General features: G+C 40.4%; 1 protein-coding gene across 1 annotated transcript in view; it reads right to left on the bottom strand.

Annotated features, from left to right (window-relative positions):
• Positions 1-2,674: 2,674 nt before the first annotated feature.
• Positions 2,675-20,227, bottom strand: part of syn3 (synapsin III) — an 85,502-nt gene continuing 67,949 nt past the window's right edge. Inside the window, exons 7-14 of the mRNA XM_077543382.1 lie at positions 15,612-15,674; positions 14,220-14,362; positions 13,905-13,979; positions 11,367-11,469; positions 7,078-7,209; positions 6,910-6,928; positions 6,685-6,832; positions 2,675-5,932 (exon numbers count right to left, since the gene is read on the bottom strand). Of these exons, the coding sequence (XP_077399508.1) occupies positions 5,809-5,932; positions 6,685-6,832; positions 6,910-6,928; positions 7,078-7,209; positions 11,367-11,469; positions 13,905-13,979; positions 14,220-14,362; positions 15,612-15,674 (807 nt within the window). The 3' untranslated portion in view covers positions 2,675-5,808. The remainder of the gene's footprint in view (positions 5,933-6,684; positions 6,833-6,909; positions 6,929-7,077; positions 7,210-11,366; positions 11,470-13,904; positions 13,980-14,219; positions 14,363-15,611; positions 15,675-20,227) is intronic.

Genomic DNA, 20,227 nt, shown 5'->3' on the forward strand with positions numbered 1-20,227 from the left:
CTAACCTAGAGGTTACTTTTTAAAGAACTCCCCTCACAGACAGATTTGATCTGACGGTGTTTCATCAAAACATCTTCAAGATAATCAAAATTAGCAAAACGTTTTATTTCGCTGTTGCTGTGCCAAAACAATTAAGCTGATTTGAATTGTCTTTACATTACTGAAAATATATGAAAATTTGCACACTCATCACAGCTGACTAAATTTAGAATTTTTATTAAAAAGTTTTAACAAAGCTGCCCTAGTATATATCACCAAGACATACGAGGCATTTGAGGCATATGTAACAGTTCTTGGTGCCATATGCAAAATCCACCATTTTGAATTTCCTTTCAAAACATTCTTCCATTATAGAGGGCACATTGTAAACTACTCCTCCAAGAGATCTGATCCGTTAGCTTTGAAACTGTGGCTGTTTCATGTAAAAAGGTTCAAGATGGAAATTAAAAACATTTTTGGGGTTGCCGCGGCGATAAGCTGTTTGCCACAAAAATTATGCTGATTTGGACATTCTAAACATGTGTGAAAATGTGAAATTTTGAACACATCAATCAGGAAAAAAACAAAAACATATGTTTAAGGTTTATTGTGCCATTTTGCAAAAATCCTAATTCCAACGCGCCTGTACTCCAAAGTGGAAGTACCCCAAAGTGGCACAGGCTGCGAGTGGCTCGCAGCTGGAGATATTATTTTGTTTCCCAGAAGTGATCACACTGCAAAGTCGCCAAAAGACAAGAATTTCCCAATTACAAATGGATGGCTTTGTTGAACCGTTCCTATGATGGCTCTCTTTAGCGTACCTAATGTTGTGGCCATTCAGGCATGACACTGTCTCACAAATGGGGGGGAAAGGGAATCTTGTGTGTGTACTGTGACATATTAATGTCTATATGTGTTTTATATTACAAGATGAGTTTATTTCACAGCTTTGAGGTGGAGCACATGAAAGGAGTCCTGCAGGTTTGACCTTCATGCCAGCAGGAATAAACTAAAGTAGATGAAGTATTTTTGTTTTTCTCCATAGATTATGTGCAGGGAAGAGTAAGGCTTCTTTTGGAATGACCATAAATGGATAAAATATTTCAAGTTGTGTGGATGATGTCGTATAAAAGTGTGCGCCATAGCCAGGTGTTGTAAAAGTTGTTACTTTTAATAACACAAGTCTGAATGAAAAAACAATGGTGGGAACATATGAGATGCATGGCACTTCTCACAAGTAAGCACACGTGACGACCACACCTGAGGCACACAAGTAGGATTGGTATTCATGCCACATTGACACCAAAATAGTACAGAAGAAGAATACAGCAAAAGTACCACATGGGAGCCATCCAGCATTCATCAGAGAGAAAGGGAACACAGCGGAGCTATTTTGGAACTACAATGACGACAATTTTGCTCGCTCATCAATAAATGTCCTTGCACCAAGGTTACTTGTTTTTTCCCTGCTTATTTAATCAGAGCTTCACTTCAAAATGGACTGGCGCTGATGATGTAAAATGTTGAGGCACCTGCCAAATCCCTCATATGGGCCTATTAGTCATTTGCCATCATTATGTCAAGAAATTGATTTGTCATTATGAGTCCGGTTGCTTGCTTCCATTAGTTGCCATGGTAGAAGGGCTGCTGACGGAAACGGTTTGAAGTCACTTTCATGATTGTTAATGAAGAAATGTGTCATTCATGTCATTTTGCATTGGCCAAATGGAGCAACAGTTGATTTCAAGCAGCAAGAGGTTGCTGTCAATTCAGATCCAAATAGCTGGCTGCCTAAACAGCCTGCACAAATTGCTAGTGCAAAAATAAAGAGAATAGTAAGAAAAGTTAGGTGCTAAACTATAAGAATTAAAAAAATGCATACAGTCTAAAACTGATTATTAAATACATACATAATAAAATGTAAGTAAGTACAGTGGTGCCTTGACTTGCACTTGGAGACTTGAGTGCACTTTACATACTCACAGCTAAATGGCAGCAGCAAATTTCACACATAGCGACCATTATTAATTCACGTTTGTTCACCATGAAGATCATGTACACTCGTACCTCAAGGCACCACTGTAATTGCGTTTAATTAAATAAATAGTATCCATGATCAAATGCCTTTGAACCCATTTGAATTTGATTTGACGCCATTTTACTTTGATTAAAAAGTTCACCTGCGGTGGTTGGCCAGTAAGACGTTTATGTCCCCGTAGGAATCTTCAACTCCAGTTTGACGTGACAGATGTTACGTTTCAATTTTCACACACAGAGCTTTTGTCTTCCAGCGTTCGCAACACCGATGAAGTCATTTTCCGCAGTACACTGCATAACTTTGTTGGAGAAAAGCAAGAGTTAATGAACTGCTAACAAAGTGAAACTGAAATTGGATGCAACATCGTCATGACAAAGGAGCAAAAATGGTAGCTATTACAACCTGCGACAAGCCTTCGGATGGTGATGGTCGCAAAACACGGTGGAAATGTCAGCTCACACATGACATCAGTCATTATTGCATGGCACATCCTCATAGTTTGGTTATGGCTTTTTTCACATTGCACTTTTGCATACATACATACTTACCTTTTTTTTTCAAGAAAAGACAACAAAATACTTAGAAGGGATTGTAAAATGCTAATTTGGTCCCTTTGACACAGTGCATAAATTGATGAAATGAAGGAATTGACAAGCATTGAAAACAGATGATTTTGCCGATGTTTAATAACCATTATAGCTTTGCTGCTGTGGCTGATATTAGAGCATATTATGTACATATTTTAGCAATATGAAAAGTAACAATTGTCCTGCAAGCATGAAAAAACACTCATTATTTTTATTTTCAGGTTCGCTTTTTCCCCACTCCAAGCATTAGGCTTCTTGGTGAACAAAAAGAGGAGCCTACAAATATAAAGATCATTATTGCAAATAAGGGCTTTTCTTATTGTGTCTAGTATTATTGTTGACATACACGCACACGTACATTTGAACAGCTTCATGCATTATAACATCAAAATTCAACAACTTCACTGATACTTTGGACTCTTTTTGGGGGGCCTTAACGTTACAGTATATCATCATTACTTGTGCACAGCTTACTTGCGCATGGCTGGAATTGTATGCTATCTATCACCCCCCACCTCACCCCGCCCTAGGATGTAAATAATTGAAGAAAAGTAAGAATTGCAGGAGGATGGAAGACGATGCCGTTTGCACCTTTGCATCAAATCGCACAGCTCAAAAGGTGACCCGGTGGCCGAGTTCTTCAACAAAAAGCACTTTGGACATGTCATGCCAAGGTAAAGGCGTCACTACTGAAACCCGAGGTGTGTGTGTGTGTGTGTGTGTGTGTGTGTGTGTGTGTGTGTGTGTGTGTGTGTGAAGAGCTGACAAATACGCTGGTGAGCCCCATGTACAGTGTTCCCCAACATATTTGTGGATTTTTTTGGGAAAGCTACCAGATAAAAAGTTGACCTATCTATCCAGCACTTTTTGTACTCGAGCCAAAGCACTGTCTAATGTCAAAGTATATGGGGAGAGATTTGTCTAAAAAATATTCACACATATAAATGTGTGATTTTCACATGTTTTTGAGATGCACAAATACAACCGTGATTTTCATATTTTTCCGATCTACAAACATTTTCGCGAATTCCACGTTTTTCAGATCCCAAAATATATTCCGCGATTTTCACGTCTTTTTTAATTTTGTATGTGCATTTTTTGTGACTTTTGCTTGCAAGTTGTCGAAAGTGCGTTTGTGGATCGTCACACAGGCGCATTTATTTTGGAGACAAGCATCACGCTTTTTCGAGATATTCACACACACACAAGTGCTCAGATATTCACTTGTCTAAGGCCTGTTCCTCCGCCGTCCACGTGGAGGCCTTGTTGCTGTCTCCATTGAACAGCAACAAGACGTTTTTTGGTTTAAAATTGGAGATTGAAAAACAGAAATTGAGTCTTTATCTGACCTTCCATTATGTGTTTATTTTGTACAAGTCGGGAAACAAAATGCGACCTTAGTTAGTTTTCCCTTGAGCTTGTTTTGCTTTTACTCGAAAGACACTCTTCTTCTTCTACGCCATTTAAGCAGGAGCGACCAAAGAAGAAGAGTGTCTTTCGAGTGAAGCTTAAAATCAAGGTTGCATCTTGGTTCCCGGCTTTTGTAAAATTAACAAATAATAGAGGATCAGATAACGACTCGATTTCCGTTTTTCAATTTTCAATTTTAAATGAGAAACGGGAGACGGGTCGTTCCTCTTTAGCCGCTGCACTGATCTGTAGATATCACTGGATAGCCAATAGGCCAAGACTTTTGAAGCCGCGAGGCCACCATATTTCTTCTGCCAAGAAACGCTTCTCCGCATACGATCCTATACATTTACCGTATCGAAGTTGGAGAACAATTAAGACAGTACTTAGTAGAAACAGCATGATTTATGATGTTTGAAATTTCTTAAACATAAACAAAAGGATTTCAGACAACTTGCCTCAAATACACATATAAATTATATCCTTATGATGTTTACAGGAGGAAACTTTATTATAACTGTAATTCAACAAAAGATGCCTCTGCCAAATCTAATATTGGGGTCTAAGGAACTAAGCGATAAAAGAAAAAGGTGGTCTTCAAAGCAGCACATACCGTCCACTTGTTTAAAAATAGTGACCACCCCGTCACAACCCACAGTTTATACACAGATCAGTGGGCCACTGCTGCTTTAGTGGCGTAGAAGACAACTTAACAGCAGAAGAAGAGTGTCTTTCGAGTGAAGACAAAACAAGCTCAAGGGAAACAAATTAAGGTTGCATTTTGTTTCCCGACTTGTGCAAAATAAACACATAATGGAAGGTCAGATAAAGACTCGATTTCTGTTTTTCAATGTCCAATTTTAAACAAGAAACGGCTCGTTCCAGTTCAATGGAGACAGCAACACTGCCTCCCCGTGGACGGTGGAGGAACATGTGAAAATCACGGATGTATTTTTGGATCTCAAAAACACACCTGAAAATCACTAATTTATTTGTGTGAATATTTTTAGTATTGCTTGGCAGTTGGCACCATCTTGTGGCATCTCTGCGTTAAGGAACTGTGTGGAAGTAGGATGAGGAGCTACCCGTAGTGCTTTGTCGCCATCTTGTGTGTGAGTTAAGGAGTTTCAAGTCGTGCTTTGCTGTCGCTTCGGTTTGTTAAAGTGAGTTGTTAATGTGGTGCTTTGCTCCCATCAGTTAGGAAACAGAAAGCATTTGTGGTGGGGTGCCTTTTGAATAGCGGGGGAACACTTCAATTGACTTGACTGGAAGCATGTCAAATATTGCCATGGACAGAATCAATATTTTTAAAAGACCAAACAAAAGCATGAACACTTTCACCGGTTTGATAGAAGATGAATATTAAACAATAAGCAGCGGAAGCCAGATACATGCAACTGGAATGCTTCACCACTAGAAAGGCCAAGTGAGGTGCAGATGGCGACATCATTTTGCAGAGCACTGGCATGTCAAATGCAATGAACCAGAAGGCTTTGTAGGATTCGCAGTCAAATAAAAGCCAAATACAGGAAAGGTGCATATGATATAAAGAGATAAGCAGGTACAGAAACGGTGGGAAAATAAAAGATTTGAATGGAATTTGGTTTGACTTTTGATGTCAAAAGTCTTGAAGGAAGACCCAAATGTCTTGTTCAGCCTTTCTAGTAGCGAAGGTGTGGATATTCACAAAGTGAGGAAGAGGAAGAGGTACTGAAGATGGAGCTGCGGGACTCCTCAACAGATTGACAGGAAGCAGGAGGAGAAGGAAGAGGAGGAAGAGGAGGAAGCAGGCTCTCAGTCAGAGAAGAGGCTGGCAAAGGACTGGCGGAGGCTGCGGATGGTTTCCGCTTTGGCCTCGTCGTCGCTCACGTTGCCTCGCAAAGTCTCTGCGAAGGTGTTGGTCAGCGACTGTGATTTGCTGTGCGGTAAACGGAGCAGTGAATATTGGTGAGGGAAAGAAGCAGCTGGATTTCACTACTGAACATATTCACAAGGACGAGTCGCCATTACACAAATCAATATTAAATGCAGGAAGAGCTTCACTTTTTGTTATGTGACAGCCTTGATACAAAATGGATGAAATCATGTTTTTCCACCTCAAAATTCTACCCCTCATAATGACAACATGACATTTTGGTGTTTTTGCCGCCGCAAAACTTGTTGCTTGTGAATACTTTCCTGATGCACTGTAGATGCTATAACAAACAGAAAATATCAAGTCAGCGCCACTACTTCAACTATTTCTCAATAATTTGGATGCTTTGGAGAATTTCATATTTGACATTGAGGAACTTCTTCCGCAACATCTCACAACATCCCTTGCAGTGCTCAACAATTCATCAGATTTAAATGACAAATCACAAACTAGTAAAATGCAACTTTCAAAGGCCGCAAGTAACAACAACAAAAAAAGACTACTACTAATAACAATGCTAATAATGATTAACCAGTCTTAGTATGTCTGTAATATAATGCAGATTAAAAAAATACATGGGACAAAAACCTTGAAAAAAAAAGTGCTTATTAAATCTCTAACGCAATATTGAGGGGGGAATCACAATGAGAATATTTTTCAAAATGATTCAGCCCTAATACTTTGCTTTCTGCAAACATCAACTATCATATTGATGAAGATGTCTTTGTCTTCAATCAACAGAGGATCTGGCTTACTTGAGGTGTTTTTGAGCTCCAGGTGCGGAATTGTCAGGGATGGGTCCTGGCTGAAAAGACTGGCTGGGCGAGGTGGTGGCCGAGCGGGCTCGCTGCGGCGAACCTTGGCCTGACTGCGATGGAGAAGCCGAGCCGGAGCGGTGTCCCCCTGCAAGCACAATGCAAACACGTTGAAGAAAACAGCTGAGTGAAAGCCACTTAAATCATAACAATCAAACTTCTTACCTCGTCTGGGCTGTGTAGTCTTTAGAATAAAGTAGAAAGAGAAAATAAGCATTAAAGGTTTATCATGTACAGAAAGGGCTGGGTGATTCATCTTAAACTTAACACTTGCTTTTTCTAAGGGGGGAAAAAATTAAAGTTTTATGAGGTGTAAAAGGCTGACTACGTTACCTTGACTGAAGATGGGGGCGATGAGGAAACTCCCAGCAGCACTTGGGCCATTTTATGGAGAACCAGCTCTGTGATTAGTTGCTTGTCCTCCTCCACGTGTTCACCAATCAAAGGCATAGAGCTGTCCATCACCTTCATACACACGTACAAAATTCAAACAACACATTCACTCTTTCTCCACCGGATGGCAGTATTGCATCGTAACAATATTTACATCCCCCCAGTCTAGGAAACAGTAAGGGTAAATCACTCACACATCTTTTTTTCTTTTCTTTCCTATTTAAACATTACATCAAACTTCCGTTAGCCCAAATAAATCCTTAAACTTGCAACTAGCTCTGCAGACTTTTCTGCCTTGCTTATCTTGTCATTAGCTACCATCTCAGTCATAGTTCATAAAGATAAATCAAATGATAACAGCAAATTTTACTCGTTTATGTGAGCAAGAATGGGAAGACAAGGAAGAAAGAGAAGCTCCCAAGAACAAAATATCAAATGTGACTTAAATAGGCCACACCTCGTATGACTTGCACGGGCCACATCCTCTGCCACCAGAGCTCACGTGCACGTGTACACGGAAACCACCCCGAGACAGATCGAGTATCAAAACAAAGAGCCGAGGTGAGTGCGGCTGGCTGCTGGTTGGGATGTAGATGCCTGGCCTGTGCGGCCACACAATCTACGCTGCTCAATTTGCCAAACATATTCAAGGGTCAGAAAAGTCATTTTATGACAACGCAGCTGATTGATCCCTGCTGTACCTCCAACCATCAACATCTGTTAGTCCGACAAAGTCATCTTATCTTGCCAAGACATTTTGGACAATTCACTTGATGGCGCATGGTCGTTTGTCTATATGCTGGCGACCAGTCCAGCTTGTCCTCATCTAAAAGGCTCCAGCTCATCAGCAATCCAAATCAAGAGAAGCGCTCGAGAAAATGGATGGATGCATTTAGTGGCCAATGTGCAATTCCTCTCCACAGAACCCCTTTTAATCCCTATATTCCTCTTGGAAGGGATTTGGTGGCGCCATGGGGTGTGGAACGGTGTTTTGGCCAGTTGAGTCATGAGCATGCGGGGCCCGGCCGCCGGGCCCCCACTTCAAATGGCGTGTGGTGGCAGCCTGAGCCGGCCGGGGATCCACCCTGCTGATTTATGTCATCCAGTGCAAGAGCGGGGCTGGCCACTGGCCCTTTTCGGCTCGGAAGCACGAGGGTGTTGTTCTGCTCTTTTTAATTGAGCTGTTGTGTCTGGACAACGTCGCCCGCCTGCTGCATGGGAACGTTCACTCGGCGCAACGAGAAGCATCTTGTGCAGGCACCTAAGTCGCTTGCTTCATGGAGGGAATTACTTACGCATGAATGAAAATCCAAACATTCACATGGAAAAAAAAAGCTGCGCTGAAAATTCTAATTACGTTTTCAGGTGTGTTTTAGAGCAGGCACATTTCACGATTTCACTTATAATCGTAAATTGTAGTAGTGTCTGAGTGCTTTACTTGATTTGATTGAATACGGATTACAATTTTGGCTCAAATCTATAAATAATTGGTTTTGATTGACACATTAACTAACGAGATGGAAAAAGTATTTATGTCTCATGTACATTAAAATAATAATAAATAAATAAATAATATTTATATTTACATTTAATATATAAATAAATCATGTGATTTTTTCCCCACAATTAAAAAGTTTTACCCCAAGGATCAAGAATCACAACACACCTAACACTCAACTCAAAATTGTTCTTGACAATATTATGTTCTATGCATCCCCATTAGTCTGAACACGGCATTCTGATTAATATTTTGTTTGTGGAATATGAGTTCAGCAGCAAAATCCACCCATTTTTATCAACCTCAAAAGGCGGCCATTTTGCCACTTGAAAATTACATCATAGTTGCTCAAGGCTCAGGTAACCGCCAATCACAACTCGGCTTGCGAACGTCACATGACCAAACTCAGAAAACAGGTGAGCCTTGATTGGCCATTACCTGAGCCCTGAATAACTCTGATGTCATTTTTAGTCGACAGCAAGTGGCAAAATGGCTGCCCCCTGAGATGGGTAAAAGTGACTGGATTTTTCGGCATAACTCATATTCCACAAACACAATATTAATCAGGATGCCGTGTTTAAAATGGTGGGGGCGCATAGAACATACTATTGTGAAGAATTTTGGGGGGTTGACTTCTCCTTTAGGCCTTCTGAAAGTTTTGAAGAGGAAATCCTGTCTCATAAGAAGCTCTTCTGCTCTACTGTGGAAGTATGATGGCTAATATTTGTAAACAGAAGCTTTGTGGTTTAAAAAAAAAGCCTTCTAAAAGGCAATAACACGATTTTCTATCACGGAGATAGCACTTCATACCTTTGAATGTCAATGAATGCATTAGTCCATGCATGTAAATCAAAGTCATCTTCCATAACACAGTATAGTATGTCCCATTTCATCTGAATGAATACCTCTTGGACTAACATCAAAAACACTTTCAGGAATGTTCAAGCACCTGTGGGAACATTGGAGATAGCACTTCATACCTTTGAATGTCAATGAATGCATTAGTCCATGCATGTAAATCAAAGTCATGTTCCATAACACAGTACAGTATGTCCCATTTCATCTGAATGAATACCTCTTGGACTAACATCAAAAACACTTTCAGGAATGTTCAAGCACCTGTGGGAACATTGGAGATAGCACTTCATACCTTTGAATGTCAATGAATGCATTAGTCCATGCATGTAAATCAAAGTCATGTTCCATAACACAGTACAGTATGTCCCATTTCATCTGAATGAATACCTCTTGGACTAACATCACAAACACTTTCAGGAATGCTCAAGCACCTGTGGGAACATTTCCCAAGGTCCAATACAGAACATGGATTAACAGGGAGGAAGGCCGACAACTTTTTCCAAATGTTCAATAAATACGGATGCCCGAAAGGATAGTAGCCACAAGGGAGAAAAGTCACAGTTGATGTCTTAGTCTTGAATAAAAAGCAGATTCCAACTATGACGGACGGACGGATGTTGCCCGCCACGCTTAAATTACATTCCATTATGCTGAAAGACTCAGGTTAGGGTTAGTTCAAGAGAAGGAGGCGGCGGAAGAACATAGTTTACATTGTGTCACTACTTTCACAGTGAGGGGAGCCGCTGCATGTTTCTAAAAATAGTTTCAAGACAACGCAAAGAAGATGGAGCGGAACCCTCTCAATGTTGACCTCACCCTATGGACAGATAGTGAAAAATGTGATGTCACGCTGCCAGACTAAATATGGACATGTCAGATGTCCCAGATCAGCCCCTTTCCTCATATGATAAAAACAATCACGGATAATACAGCTGCTGCTCTTCAGAGTAGGATCCTCCCTCACGTTTACTTGCAACAGTTAACATTTTTCCTGCTTAGGGCCTTTTTTCCACCCATCATACAATATTGAACTTTGTATCTTTTTTTTAGGGAAAGTGAGACAATAAGCAGTAATAAGCATTACCAAGTTTCTAGCAGCTTTCTGTGAGATACTGGTCTCTGTGAGGAGAATTTAATTAAATAAATACACATTTATTCTGTTGTTACCTAAATAAAATTACTAAATGATATAAATTACTTAAACAGCAAATGTAATACTATAAGCAATATAAATCTCCCTTATCAACTATAGCGTTCCCCCGGACCCTACTAAGGAATAAGCGGTTAAGACAAGAAAATGGATGGGATGGATGAAGTCAGCATGTGACAGTGACTTTTTTTGCATTCTCGCAAAAACCTAAAAGTTGTGTGTTAATTTTCTCAAAATGGTCATTAAAACAAAAACAAAAAAAACGATTCACTTGAGTTGTTCAGGTTGTATGTCACAATAATGGTGAAAAACGTTCTGAAATAAAGCGTAAACATTCAGTGATTCAATTCACTTTCAAATGTTTTCTTGCAAGTGTAGTATGTGTTTTGTTGTCTTTGTTGAACTGCTGAATACATTCTAAAAAGTGACCTTTATAATATATCAGGCTCAATAGTTTATATGAAAATGCAGATTATTTTCATGCGCCTGTTATCATGTTTGGGCTAACAAGTGGACTGATTCATCATTCTTCCAAAGCTTTGATAGCGTGTTCCTTCATATGCGGTTCCAACCTCCTTCTGTTCAGTGTGAAACAGAAAAACTGCTACAATTTGGCCTTTGGGACACAACAAGTGAGGCCTCGGCAAGTTCTCATTCATCACCACAACTACTTAAGCTGGCAAGGATGCTGCCTTATGCAGCTTATTCCGGAAGTGAACTGACCTCAATGATGTAGTCATTGCCATCTTTTCCATGGACGGCCTTCACTGCGCATATGTCAAGGCCGCCGAATATCTCTGCGCAGGAGTCCACCCACAATCTGTATCTGGAACACATCAAACAGATCAAAGCGTCAAATGTGGATCGAGTGGCACACATTAATTTAAGTACACATTTTTTTCTCAAGGCACTTAACGTATGGAACAGGTGTACAACAGCATCCTTCACACATTAAGAAACCAAGCCATCTGCCCTGACCAGTTGGGTCAAGATAGCGGAGACGGGAGAGACAAAAATGTCACCAACTATGTACTGGAAGCAGAAATACTGGTGACTTCGTCCATATTTGCTTGGTGTGGAATCTGGGTCTGTTTAGTTGAAGACAAATCAATAGCAGGCCAAATTACTAGCTGCATTGATTTGGCGCCATCTTGTTGCAAAGGAAATGATTTGAAGTGAGGTGAGGAACTTCATTTACACAGTAGTCCTTTGTCGCCCTCTTGTGGCATTGATTAATCACAGATTTTTGATTAATTTTATGAACAATAACGGAGACAAGTACTGCAGTAGTATTCATATTGCTTAAATTCATTGTTAGCTGGTGTTGCCAATGATGGCTACACTCAAGGATGCAGTGTTGGAAAGAACTTGTAGGAATATTTTTTTAAGAAAAGCAATCATTTAACTCATTTGATCCCAAAATGTATAAAAACGTTCTATTTTAAATATTGCTATGGTCCCAAAAACACATTTATGTTTTTTTACGTTTTTTTTTTTTTTTGCTAGAGCATACAGAAGGCTTTGACGCAGCCTCTGAACTGAAGAGAATGCTTAAAGCAATGGTAGTTATTACAAAAACGGCCAACATGGTGGCAGCAGAGTATAAGAGATCAACCAGGGCCATTGCAAAAAAGCTCTTTTCCCCAGTGTTTTAAACAGATTTGTGAATAATGATGAAACTTAGCTATATTATAATGCCAATGGGGTACCGCAAGATATACGTAACCACACCTAATTAATATTCATGAGGCTAGCGAGGGGGTCAAACTCGGCGGGCCAGTCATACTCGACGGATGTAAACAGTCTACTAGTTTAATCGCTTAATCTACTAATTCTGTCCAAGATTGATATCAATGGTGCCAAATTCACTGGTATAGACATCGAAGAACATACTAATGTTCAATTGAAGAGATGGCTTGAATGTTCGATGGCTGAAAAAAAACATTGTCCTATGCAACTGACACTGACATTCGCCAGTTTCAACAAGATATCCTTCCTTTAGCACCATATGCCCTGTATGTCATATCTGGTTGTCTTACGTCTTTGATAGTTGTTGGTGGTAAATTTTTATTGCTTTGTGTGTGTGTGTGTGTGTGTGTGTGTGTGTGTGTGGCGATCGCAATTCTACTCGGAAATTCTTGGGCACAACCAACAAAACTTACTATACCTCAATTCTTTCAATTATTATATCTTTCCTGCTTATAAACCTGTTTCCTTAATTCAGAAAAAGCCCTACAGATAAATTGTCATACATGTCACAGCTGCACGAAAGGCAAAACAAAAAAAATCACCCAAAAAATCAGGCAGTAAACAAGGCAAGTCCGAACAACAGTGGCAACACTATTTTAGCATTTTTTTCTCATCATTCATTATTGTCGTCCGGCAGTCGGGGTAGTGCCAAACGCCAAACAAATAAAAAGAAATAAAGACAATCGCTTACCTCGCAGGATTGTCATCTGTAGGAGCATCCATGCATGGCCCCCAACAAAAGGTTTAATACATATGAAGGTGAAAGGCTCACTTCGCTGGTGTTAAACTGCTATTTTAGACGTCCGCACAAGTTGATTTGTGTTCACATTTATCCCTCTCTGAATATTTGGCTTTGGGAAACGAATAAAGAATAAATCCTTCATATGTGGACATTTTTGTAGTGTCTGGAGTCGTTTCTGCAAGTTCCATAACAGCTGTGTTTACTCAGCGTGTTTTTTTTCCGGAGATAAACACGAACAATACAACCACTTCTAGCATGGCTCGTCAACGAGTCGGCATCTTTTTGACCTTCTGGTTCAAGCTGCTGAAGCCATGTAACCTTGCAGTCTAAAATTAGCATTCGTGCGGTACCCCATTGCTGCAAAACGAAAACAGGATGAAAGAAGAGACCCTAATCTTTCTCTTGATAGGTTCCATGTTTTTATTGGGCCTTGCAAAATCAATCAAAATCCAGTAAAACAGCTGGGAGCGAAGGGTGTTGCTTCAGGCAAAATGGCTGCGAGGGAATGAGTTAAGAATAAATTTCAAGGGGTTCCAGACTGTGTTGCATTATACTGAGTAGCATATTATTGGAACATTCCAGATGATTTTCTTGGTTACATGAAAGGAGCTTACAATAGGAGCACATCTGAGTAAGATGCAGTCTACTGCAAACCAACTGTCCTAATGAGTGTATAGATTTTGGAATTACAAACACCCTCAAAGGGGATTACCATCATGATTTAGAGCTCAGCACTTAATACCATACTTGTAAGGTTCATTAAGGCTTACCTGTCAGTCATGGCGATCTGCTCTAACATGGCCGAGCCCGTGTTGGCCTTCCAGTTTCCCGAAATGGAGGTTCTCCTGAAATTGAACAGCGAAATGCTTGAACACTGAGTCACTCACAACTTTGGCATCTGAAAAGAATGAGGATGGACCGTGCTGTTTGTTAGCATTAATTACCCCTGCAAAAGACATTCTGTCACAGTGGGTTGTCAGGAAATGGAGATAAGACTTGAACAAATAAATAGCTGCCAGGGTTCGAGGGAGGAAGGGACTACAATTAAGAACACATTGTATCCAGTACAACAGGAAGCATCTTACATGTAAGCCTTGTAGTTGTTCCCGATCTTCTGGATGCGGATGTCATACTTGGACTGGACATAGGGCTCGGTGGTGGCATAGGTCCCGGCCAGTGCCACCACGCTGGTGATGTCCTGGAAGTCCTGTTGGCTTTCCACTTTGATCTGTTTAACCAGACGGCACTAATTAGAAAGCACGCGCCTCAAAAAGCCAGTAGCGCTCTGCTGGATATGGAATAGGAAGTTCACACTTTGTTGGAGACCAGATAATGAAGGGTCCCAGCTTGGAAACATTTGCACATGGTGGCTTTGAACTACATCACGTCCTTCCAATTAAGCAATTAAGTATCAGACGCAGGGGGAAATTACGTCATGGCAACACAGTAACATACGCCAAAAAAACAACAACACTTTGTCACTGCACTTTCCACACATGTTTACGTATAAATTTGTAATGGCTTTGTTGTTGTTGCATATTTGAATGTCAGGACACCCCACAAGCTAATTAATCTTTTTTTAAGGAGTGTCACTTGGAGCGAATAAAGAAAAAAAAAACGAGTATGAGTGATTGCAGCCCACACAAGACAAAATGAATGCCAGTCAGTCTATTTGTCAAAGTGTTGCCGAAGTGACAAGGATATCAATAAGATATGTGCTTATCAGTAGGAAGTTATTGTGTCTACACAAGCTCACTACCAACAATATGTTTAGTATCTCATTTGCAGTTTACAGCAACTGCTTGCATCATACAGGAATATATCAATCAAATGATGACCATGGTATGGCATGGTGGCACTGTCAGAATGCACCCAAACATTTGAAAGACAATTTCTAACTGTCTCACTAAACCTTTACAAGGTTTATTAATGAATTAAAAGTGATATTGATGTCTGTATCGCACACGTGCTTGTTTAAAGTCACAGCTCTGCAAGGTCTCAGGGGGTCAAACGAGGTCCCTATTCTACAAGGGCACAGCGTCGTCCTTACATGACTTTGGGGAAACTATACACTGTCTGACTCCTGAAAAAGGATGCCCAGCCCAAGCAGACACAAATGCATCGGAAGGGTCTTTCACTGCAAAATTGAAGTGCAGCAGGCCAGAGTATCAGGTTGAGACAAGCTCTCCGTCTTGCATTGAGAAAAAAAGCGTACAATTGCTATGTCGCTCATGCAAAAACGAATGATTAAGGTTTGGTCTTCATTACTATTACAGATTTTTTACCACATGGAATATCAGGGGCAAAGAATGAATGTAGTGGATTTTGACAAGGAAAGTCCACTCATTTGCAGTAATTTGTCCAAAGTGAACTATGATAAATGGAGCTGGTCATCACAGACGACACATCATTGGATGCAGGGCCATCACACAAAAACATTAAACTTGCCATGTGGACAACAAAAGATTGCATCTTACCTTGCCCATGCCAGAGTGAGCGTGGCCCATCTTCACCACCACAGGATAGGAAGGGCTTGTAACCTGAAGAGAAACATAACATTGATGTATTAGTTTACCACTTTGGATTTGGCACACACCACGGAGGGCGCTCAAGCACCCACTTTTCAATCTCTGGGAAATGCTTACAAATGCAAACATATCGAGAACAAAAACACCAAAATTCCCATAGGAATGCATGGATGATCGGGTTGTTTAAGGTCACTATTCCAATCTCACACCAACACGTGAACTGGGAAGAGAATGTCCTGCTCAGTAGGAACGTTTGGCACTTTAAATAGACAGTAAGACTGATGTGGTGTTGACCGCATTTAGAGAAAAACCAAGAGCGGAAAATTCTTCCTTTGCAAGTGCAGTTTATGTGGATGTGGTGTCCCGAACGGCAGCATAGTGATGAGTTCCATGGCATCAGCCTAAACTTAAAGCAAGTGAGCATTGGGTTTATAAACAAATTAAATAAAAAAAATCGTGAGGATCTGGGAAGCTGGTGGTGGAAGACCACAGCTGACTAGGATGGGTTTGGACCCTTTGCGCAGACCACAATCTAACTATTGTTGCTAATACTTTGGACAATTCAAGTGGATGAAACATCAACACATGACCTTGCCGCCATGGTTTCCAAACGCCTATTTGTGTATCTGATATGATTGTAAATGAGACGGGAATCTAAAGAGGGACTTTTCCAGTCTTGAAATTACATCAGCCACTGGTGTGTGAGGTAAACAGTCGGCGGTATTGGAAGATTACAAAGTGTCGACGTTTATTGCAATTATCTGGAGCACCGTTTACTCACAAGTATGCGTACCGCAAAGAGTAAATGATCTGTGCAGGTAAAAACCTTCAATCTACACAGTTATCCAAATCAGGAGACAAGTTAAGCAGGGAATTTAACTTGATAGGAAACAAACAGGCAGCTGCAATCTTTCATCCAAAAAGGATCACAACATCCTTCTGTTTGTTTCATGAGGACAGCTCTGGTCGGACTCGTAGAGATGCTGACAGGTCAGAACACTGGGAAGAAGGCCCAGCCAACAAAGTGGACTCTTACTGCCTCTATTTTCACCTCTGCATTGGCCACGAAACAGAACTGAAAGGTGAGTGAGCTCACATCAATTTGGAATGAGCTTTATGAAATTATCATTTGATGCAAAATGTGAATACATGCAGCAATAGAGGCTTTCTGGGTCCCTCTGAAGGTTCAACAATACTGTAAATTTTGAAATGATACAAAACAAGATACATCACAAAAAAACTGGCAATTGAACAAGGTAGTTCACACTTTTTATATGCACTACAGCAAAGGTAAGTTTACTACTAATTACTGAATTGTTCACAAAGCCACTTGAAGTTAACTGCCTGAGTTGGTCCTGATGTCTTGTGGCCATTGCTTAACTCCCTCCTAGCGCAACTCATTTGCTCCCAAAAACGTATAAATACATGCTATTAAATGTTTTAAATATCCAAAAGACGTATTTATACGTTTTTTTTAAATGCAAAAAAAATAAAATTATGCCAGAGGATACAGAATGCTTTGATGCGGCCTCTTAACTGCACAGAACGGTTGAAGCAATGGTAGTTGTTACAAAAACGGCCAACAGGTGGCAGCAGAGTATAAGATATCAACCAGGGCCATGTTGCAAACAAGCTGATTTACTTTTTTATTTGAAATAATGATGAAACTTTGTTATATTCTAATGCCAATTGCTGCAAAACGGAAACAGATAGAAATATACTATTTTTTCCTGATGAAAGAAGAGACTAATCTTTCTTTTGGTTTGGTTTCTTTTTTTTTCTTTTTTTTTATACCAATAGAACACAATATTCTGTGGGCCTTGCAAAATCGGTCAAAATCCAGGGGAAAAGTCAGGAGCGAAGGGGATTGCTTCAGTGAAATTGGCTGGCAGTGATTGAGTTAAGAGTGTTAAATGCATTTTTCCAAATATCACAATTTCCCCTCAAATCTGATGTCATCATCCATAAGCAGGCAGTTGCGGGACCACCATAAGGTCAGTGAGCTCAACGACCCACCCATTGTCCAAACAGAAAAGAATTTGCTTTCAATTTCGCACCAACCCCCTTTTGTGACGAATACGGGAAGATGGAAGAAAAATCAACTAATGGGAAAAATGCTGAAATCGCAGTCGCACGTCCACCGTGTGACGAGTGATCAGATAGAAGCGGTTTAGCACATATCTGAGAAGTGGTTGGTAGCAGCAAAGTGTGGATGTTTGCCTTCGGGAGAAGAGAGGTTTGTGTGGACCGGGCCTACAGACACCCACTTTATGTCTGGACATGTTCCTTCCAGTCATTCCCACCAGTGCGGCAATGACGGCACAAGTGAAAGACAACCACATCCTCTGCACCTCCTTAAGGTGTTTCTTCTTTGATTCACAAGCCACAAAAACATGCAACGTCACCTTCTATGACGGGAGGGAATTAGTCAACAATGTTACATCTGTTATCTCATTTTGGTCAAAAGGCACAATGGAAAAGTATTGTGACACACTACTGGATTTCTACCAGCTTGTACTCTTCTGGAATGTTCATCCAGAGGAGCCTTTTTTGTGAGGTCTTGGATTGGACCACTTCAATCTCATTCAAACTGGAATCTTCATGCTAGAACAGAAAAGCGCTTCCTCTCAATCAAGCATAATTACAATTTAGGTAGAACCAAGAGTTCTCACATGACAATGGGGTACCACACGAATGCTATTTTTAGACCGCAAGGTCACGGACTTTAGCAGCTTGAACCGGAAGGAGGTCAAACAGAAGCCGGCTCGTTGACTAAATACAGCTGTTATGGAACTTGCAGAAACGACTCGAAACACTACAACCGTCCACATATGAAGGATGTGTTCTTATTCGTTTCCCGAAGCCAAAACTTCAGAGAGATAAATGTGAACGTGGATCAACTTGTGCGGAACGCCAGCGAAGTGAGCCTTTCACCTTCATATGTAGTAAATATTTTGTTGGGGGCCATACATGTATGCTCCTACGAGGACAATCCTGCTCTTGCCAGCCACCGCTGACGCGAAGAGGTAAGCGATTGTCTTTTTTTATTTACTTTTTTATTTGGCGTTTGGCCCTACCCCGACTGCCGGACGAGAAGGAGGAAGGATATAATAAAGAATTAAGAATTGAGGTAAAGCGAGTTTTGTTGGTTGTGCCCAAGAATTTCCGAGTAGAATTGCGATCGCTACACCCACAAAAAAAAAAAAGCAATACAAATTTTCCACCAACAACTATCAAAGACTTAAGATATGACTGACAGGGCATATGGTGCTAAAGGAAGGCTGGCTTGTTGAAACTGGAGAATGTCAGTGTCAGTTGCGTAGGACGATGTTTTGAGGGGTAGAAAAAAACCTTTACCTTTGGACCAGGTCGGCTCTTTTTCACGTCTTTTTCAGCCATCAAACATTCAAGCCATCTCCTTAATTGAACATTTGTAAGTTCTTTGACGTGAATTTGGCACCACGGATATCATTCTCTGACTAAATTAGTAGATTTAGCACAGTAGACATCTTGCCAGTAGACTATTTACATGCGTCTAGCATGACTGGCCGTCCGAGTTTGACCCTCTCGCTAGACTCATAAATATTAATTAAGTGTGTTGACGTATATCTTGTGGTACCCTATTGTTTGCTTTTTCTACTTTGTTTCTTCTTCTTCTTTAATTATGAAAGTAATCTAAAGCTGGAGACTTAGTTTGGTGTTGAAAACAAATCCACTTGTGGTGGGAAAATAAGACAATCATTTTGGATTTATTTATTTTTGGAGAGTTTCAACAAAAAAAGCTCCTACCAATAAAAATAAACTTTGGTGGCCATTAGTCTTTTCAAACTCGTGGAACATTTGGTTATGAATATTGACATCAAGCAAAATCTGAGCAAAAGCCTTCAAATGTGGTTAAAACATTAAGTAGTCTCAAGCTACAAAAAAAAGGAAAAAAAATCTAATTATGTGGTGGCTGATTTTTCTCTTTGATTACATAACTCACAGACTCTTTTCATTTAGTGTACAGTAAATACGCCAGACAAACAGGCCTGACCTGGCACATGATGGAAATAGTTCAGGGAAGCCCATACAGGCCATACTTTCCCCCTTCCCTTATGTGAGTCACATGCACATGACTGTCGCTTAGGTTAGTGTCTGCAGGGAACTGTGCTTCACTAATTGCCACAACAAAAACAATTTGTCCTGAAACTTTCCATTGCCCAATTGGTTATCATTATTATGAAGGTTCCGTCATGAAACTTGTCAACATTCAAGAACAACTCTGACAAAACACATGGCACACCCATACAACATTTATGATAATTTTCATTCAAGCCACGCATTTGACCACATGATGGTTTGGGTAGACAAAAGCAAGAGAAAGTCCCACCAACCCACCCAGAATGCTTTTCAAGACATAGCAAGTTGGCCACATTGTCATGAATGACAGGAGAGGGACTGTAGATATATGTCATTGGGTTAATATTTTAACTGGCTTGGAAATAGTACATTTGAAGTTGTTGTACAGCAGTAAACTAGCAGATCTTTGAATTGTGACTAATTGTGTGCCTCCCCATAGCCCC

Source organism: Vanacampus margaritifer, chromosome 15 (assembly GCF_051991255.1).
Source record: "Vanacampus margaritifer isolate UIUO_Vmar chromosome 15, RoL_Vmar_1.0, whole genome shotgun sequence".
Taxonomy (NCBI): Eukaryota; Metazoa; Chordata; class Actinopteri; order Syngnathiformes; family Syngnathidae; genus Vanacampus; species Vanacampus margaritifer.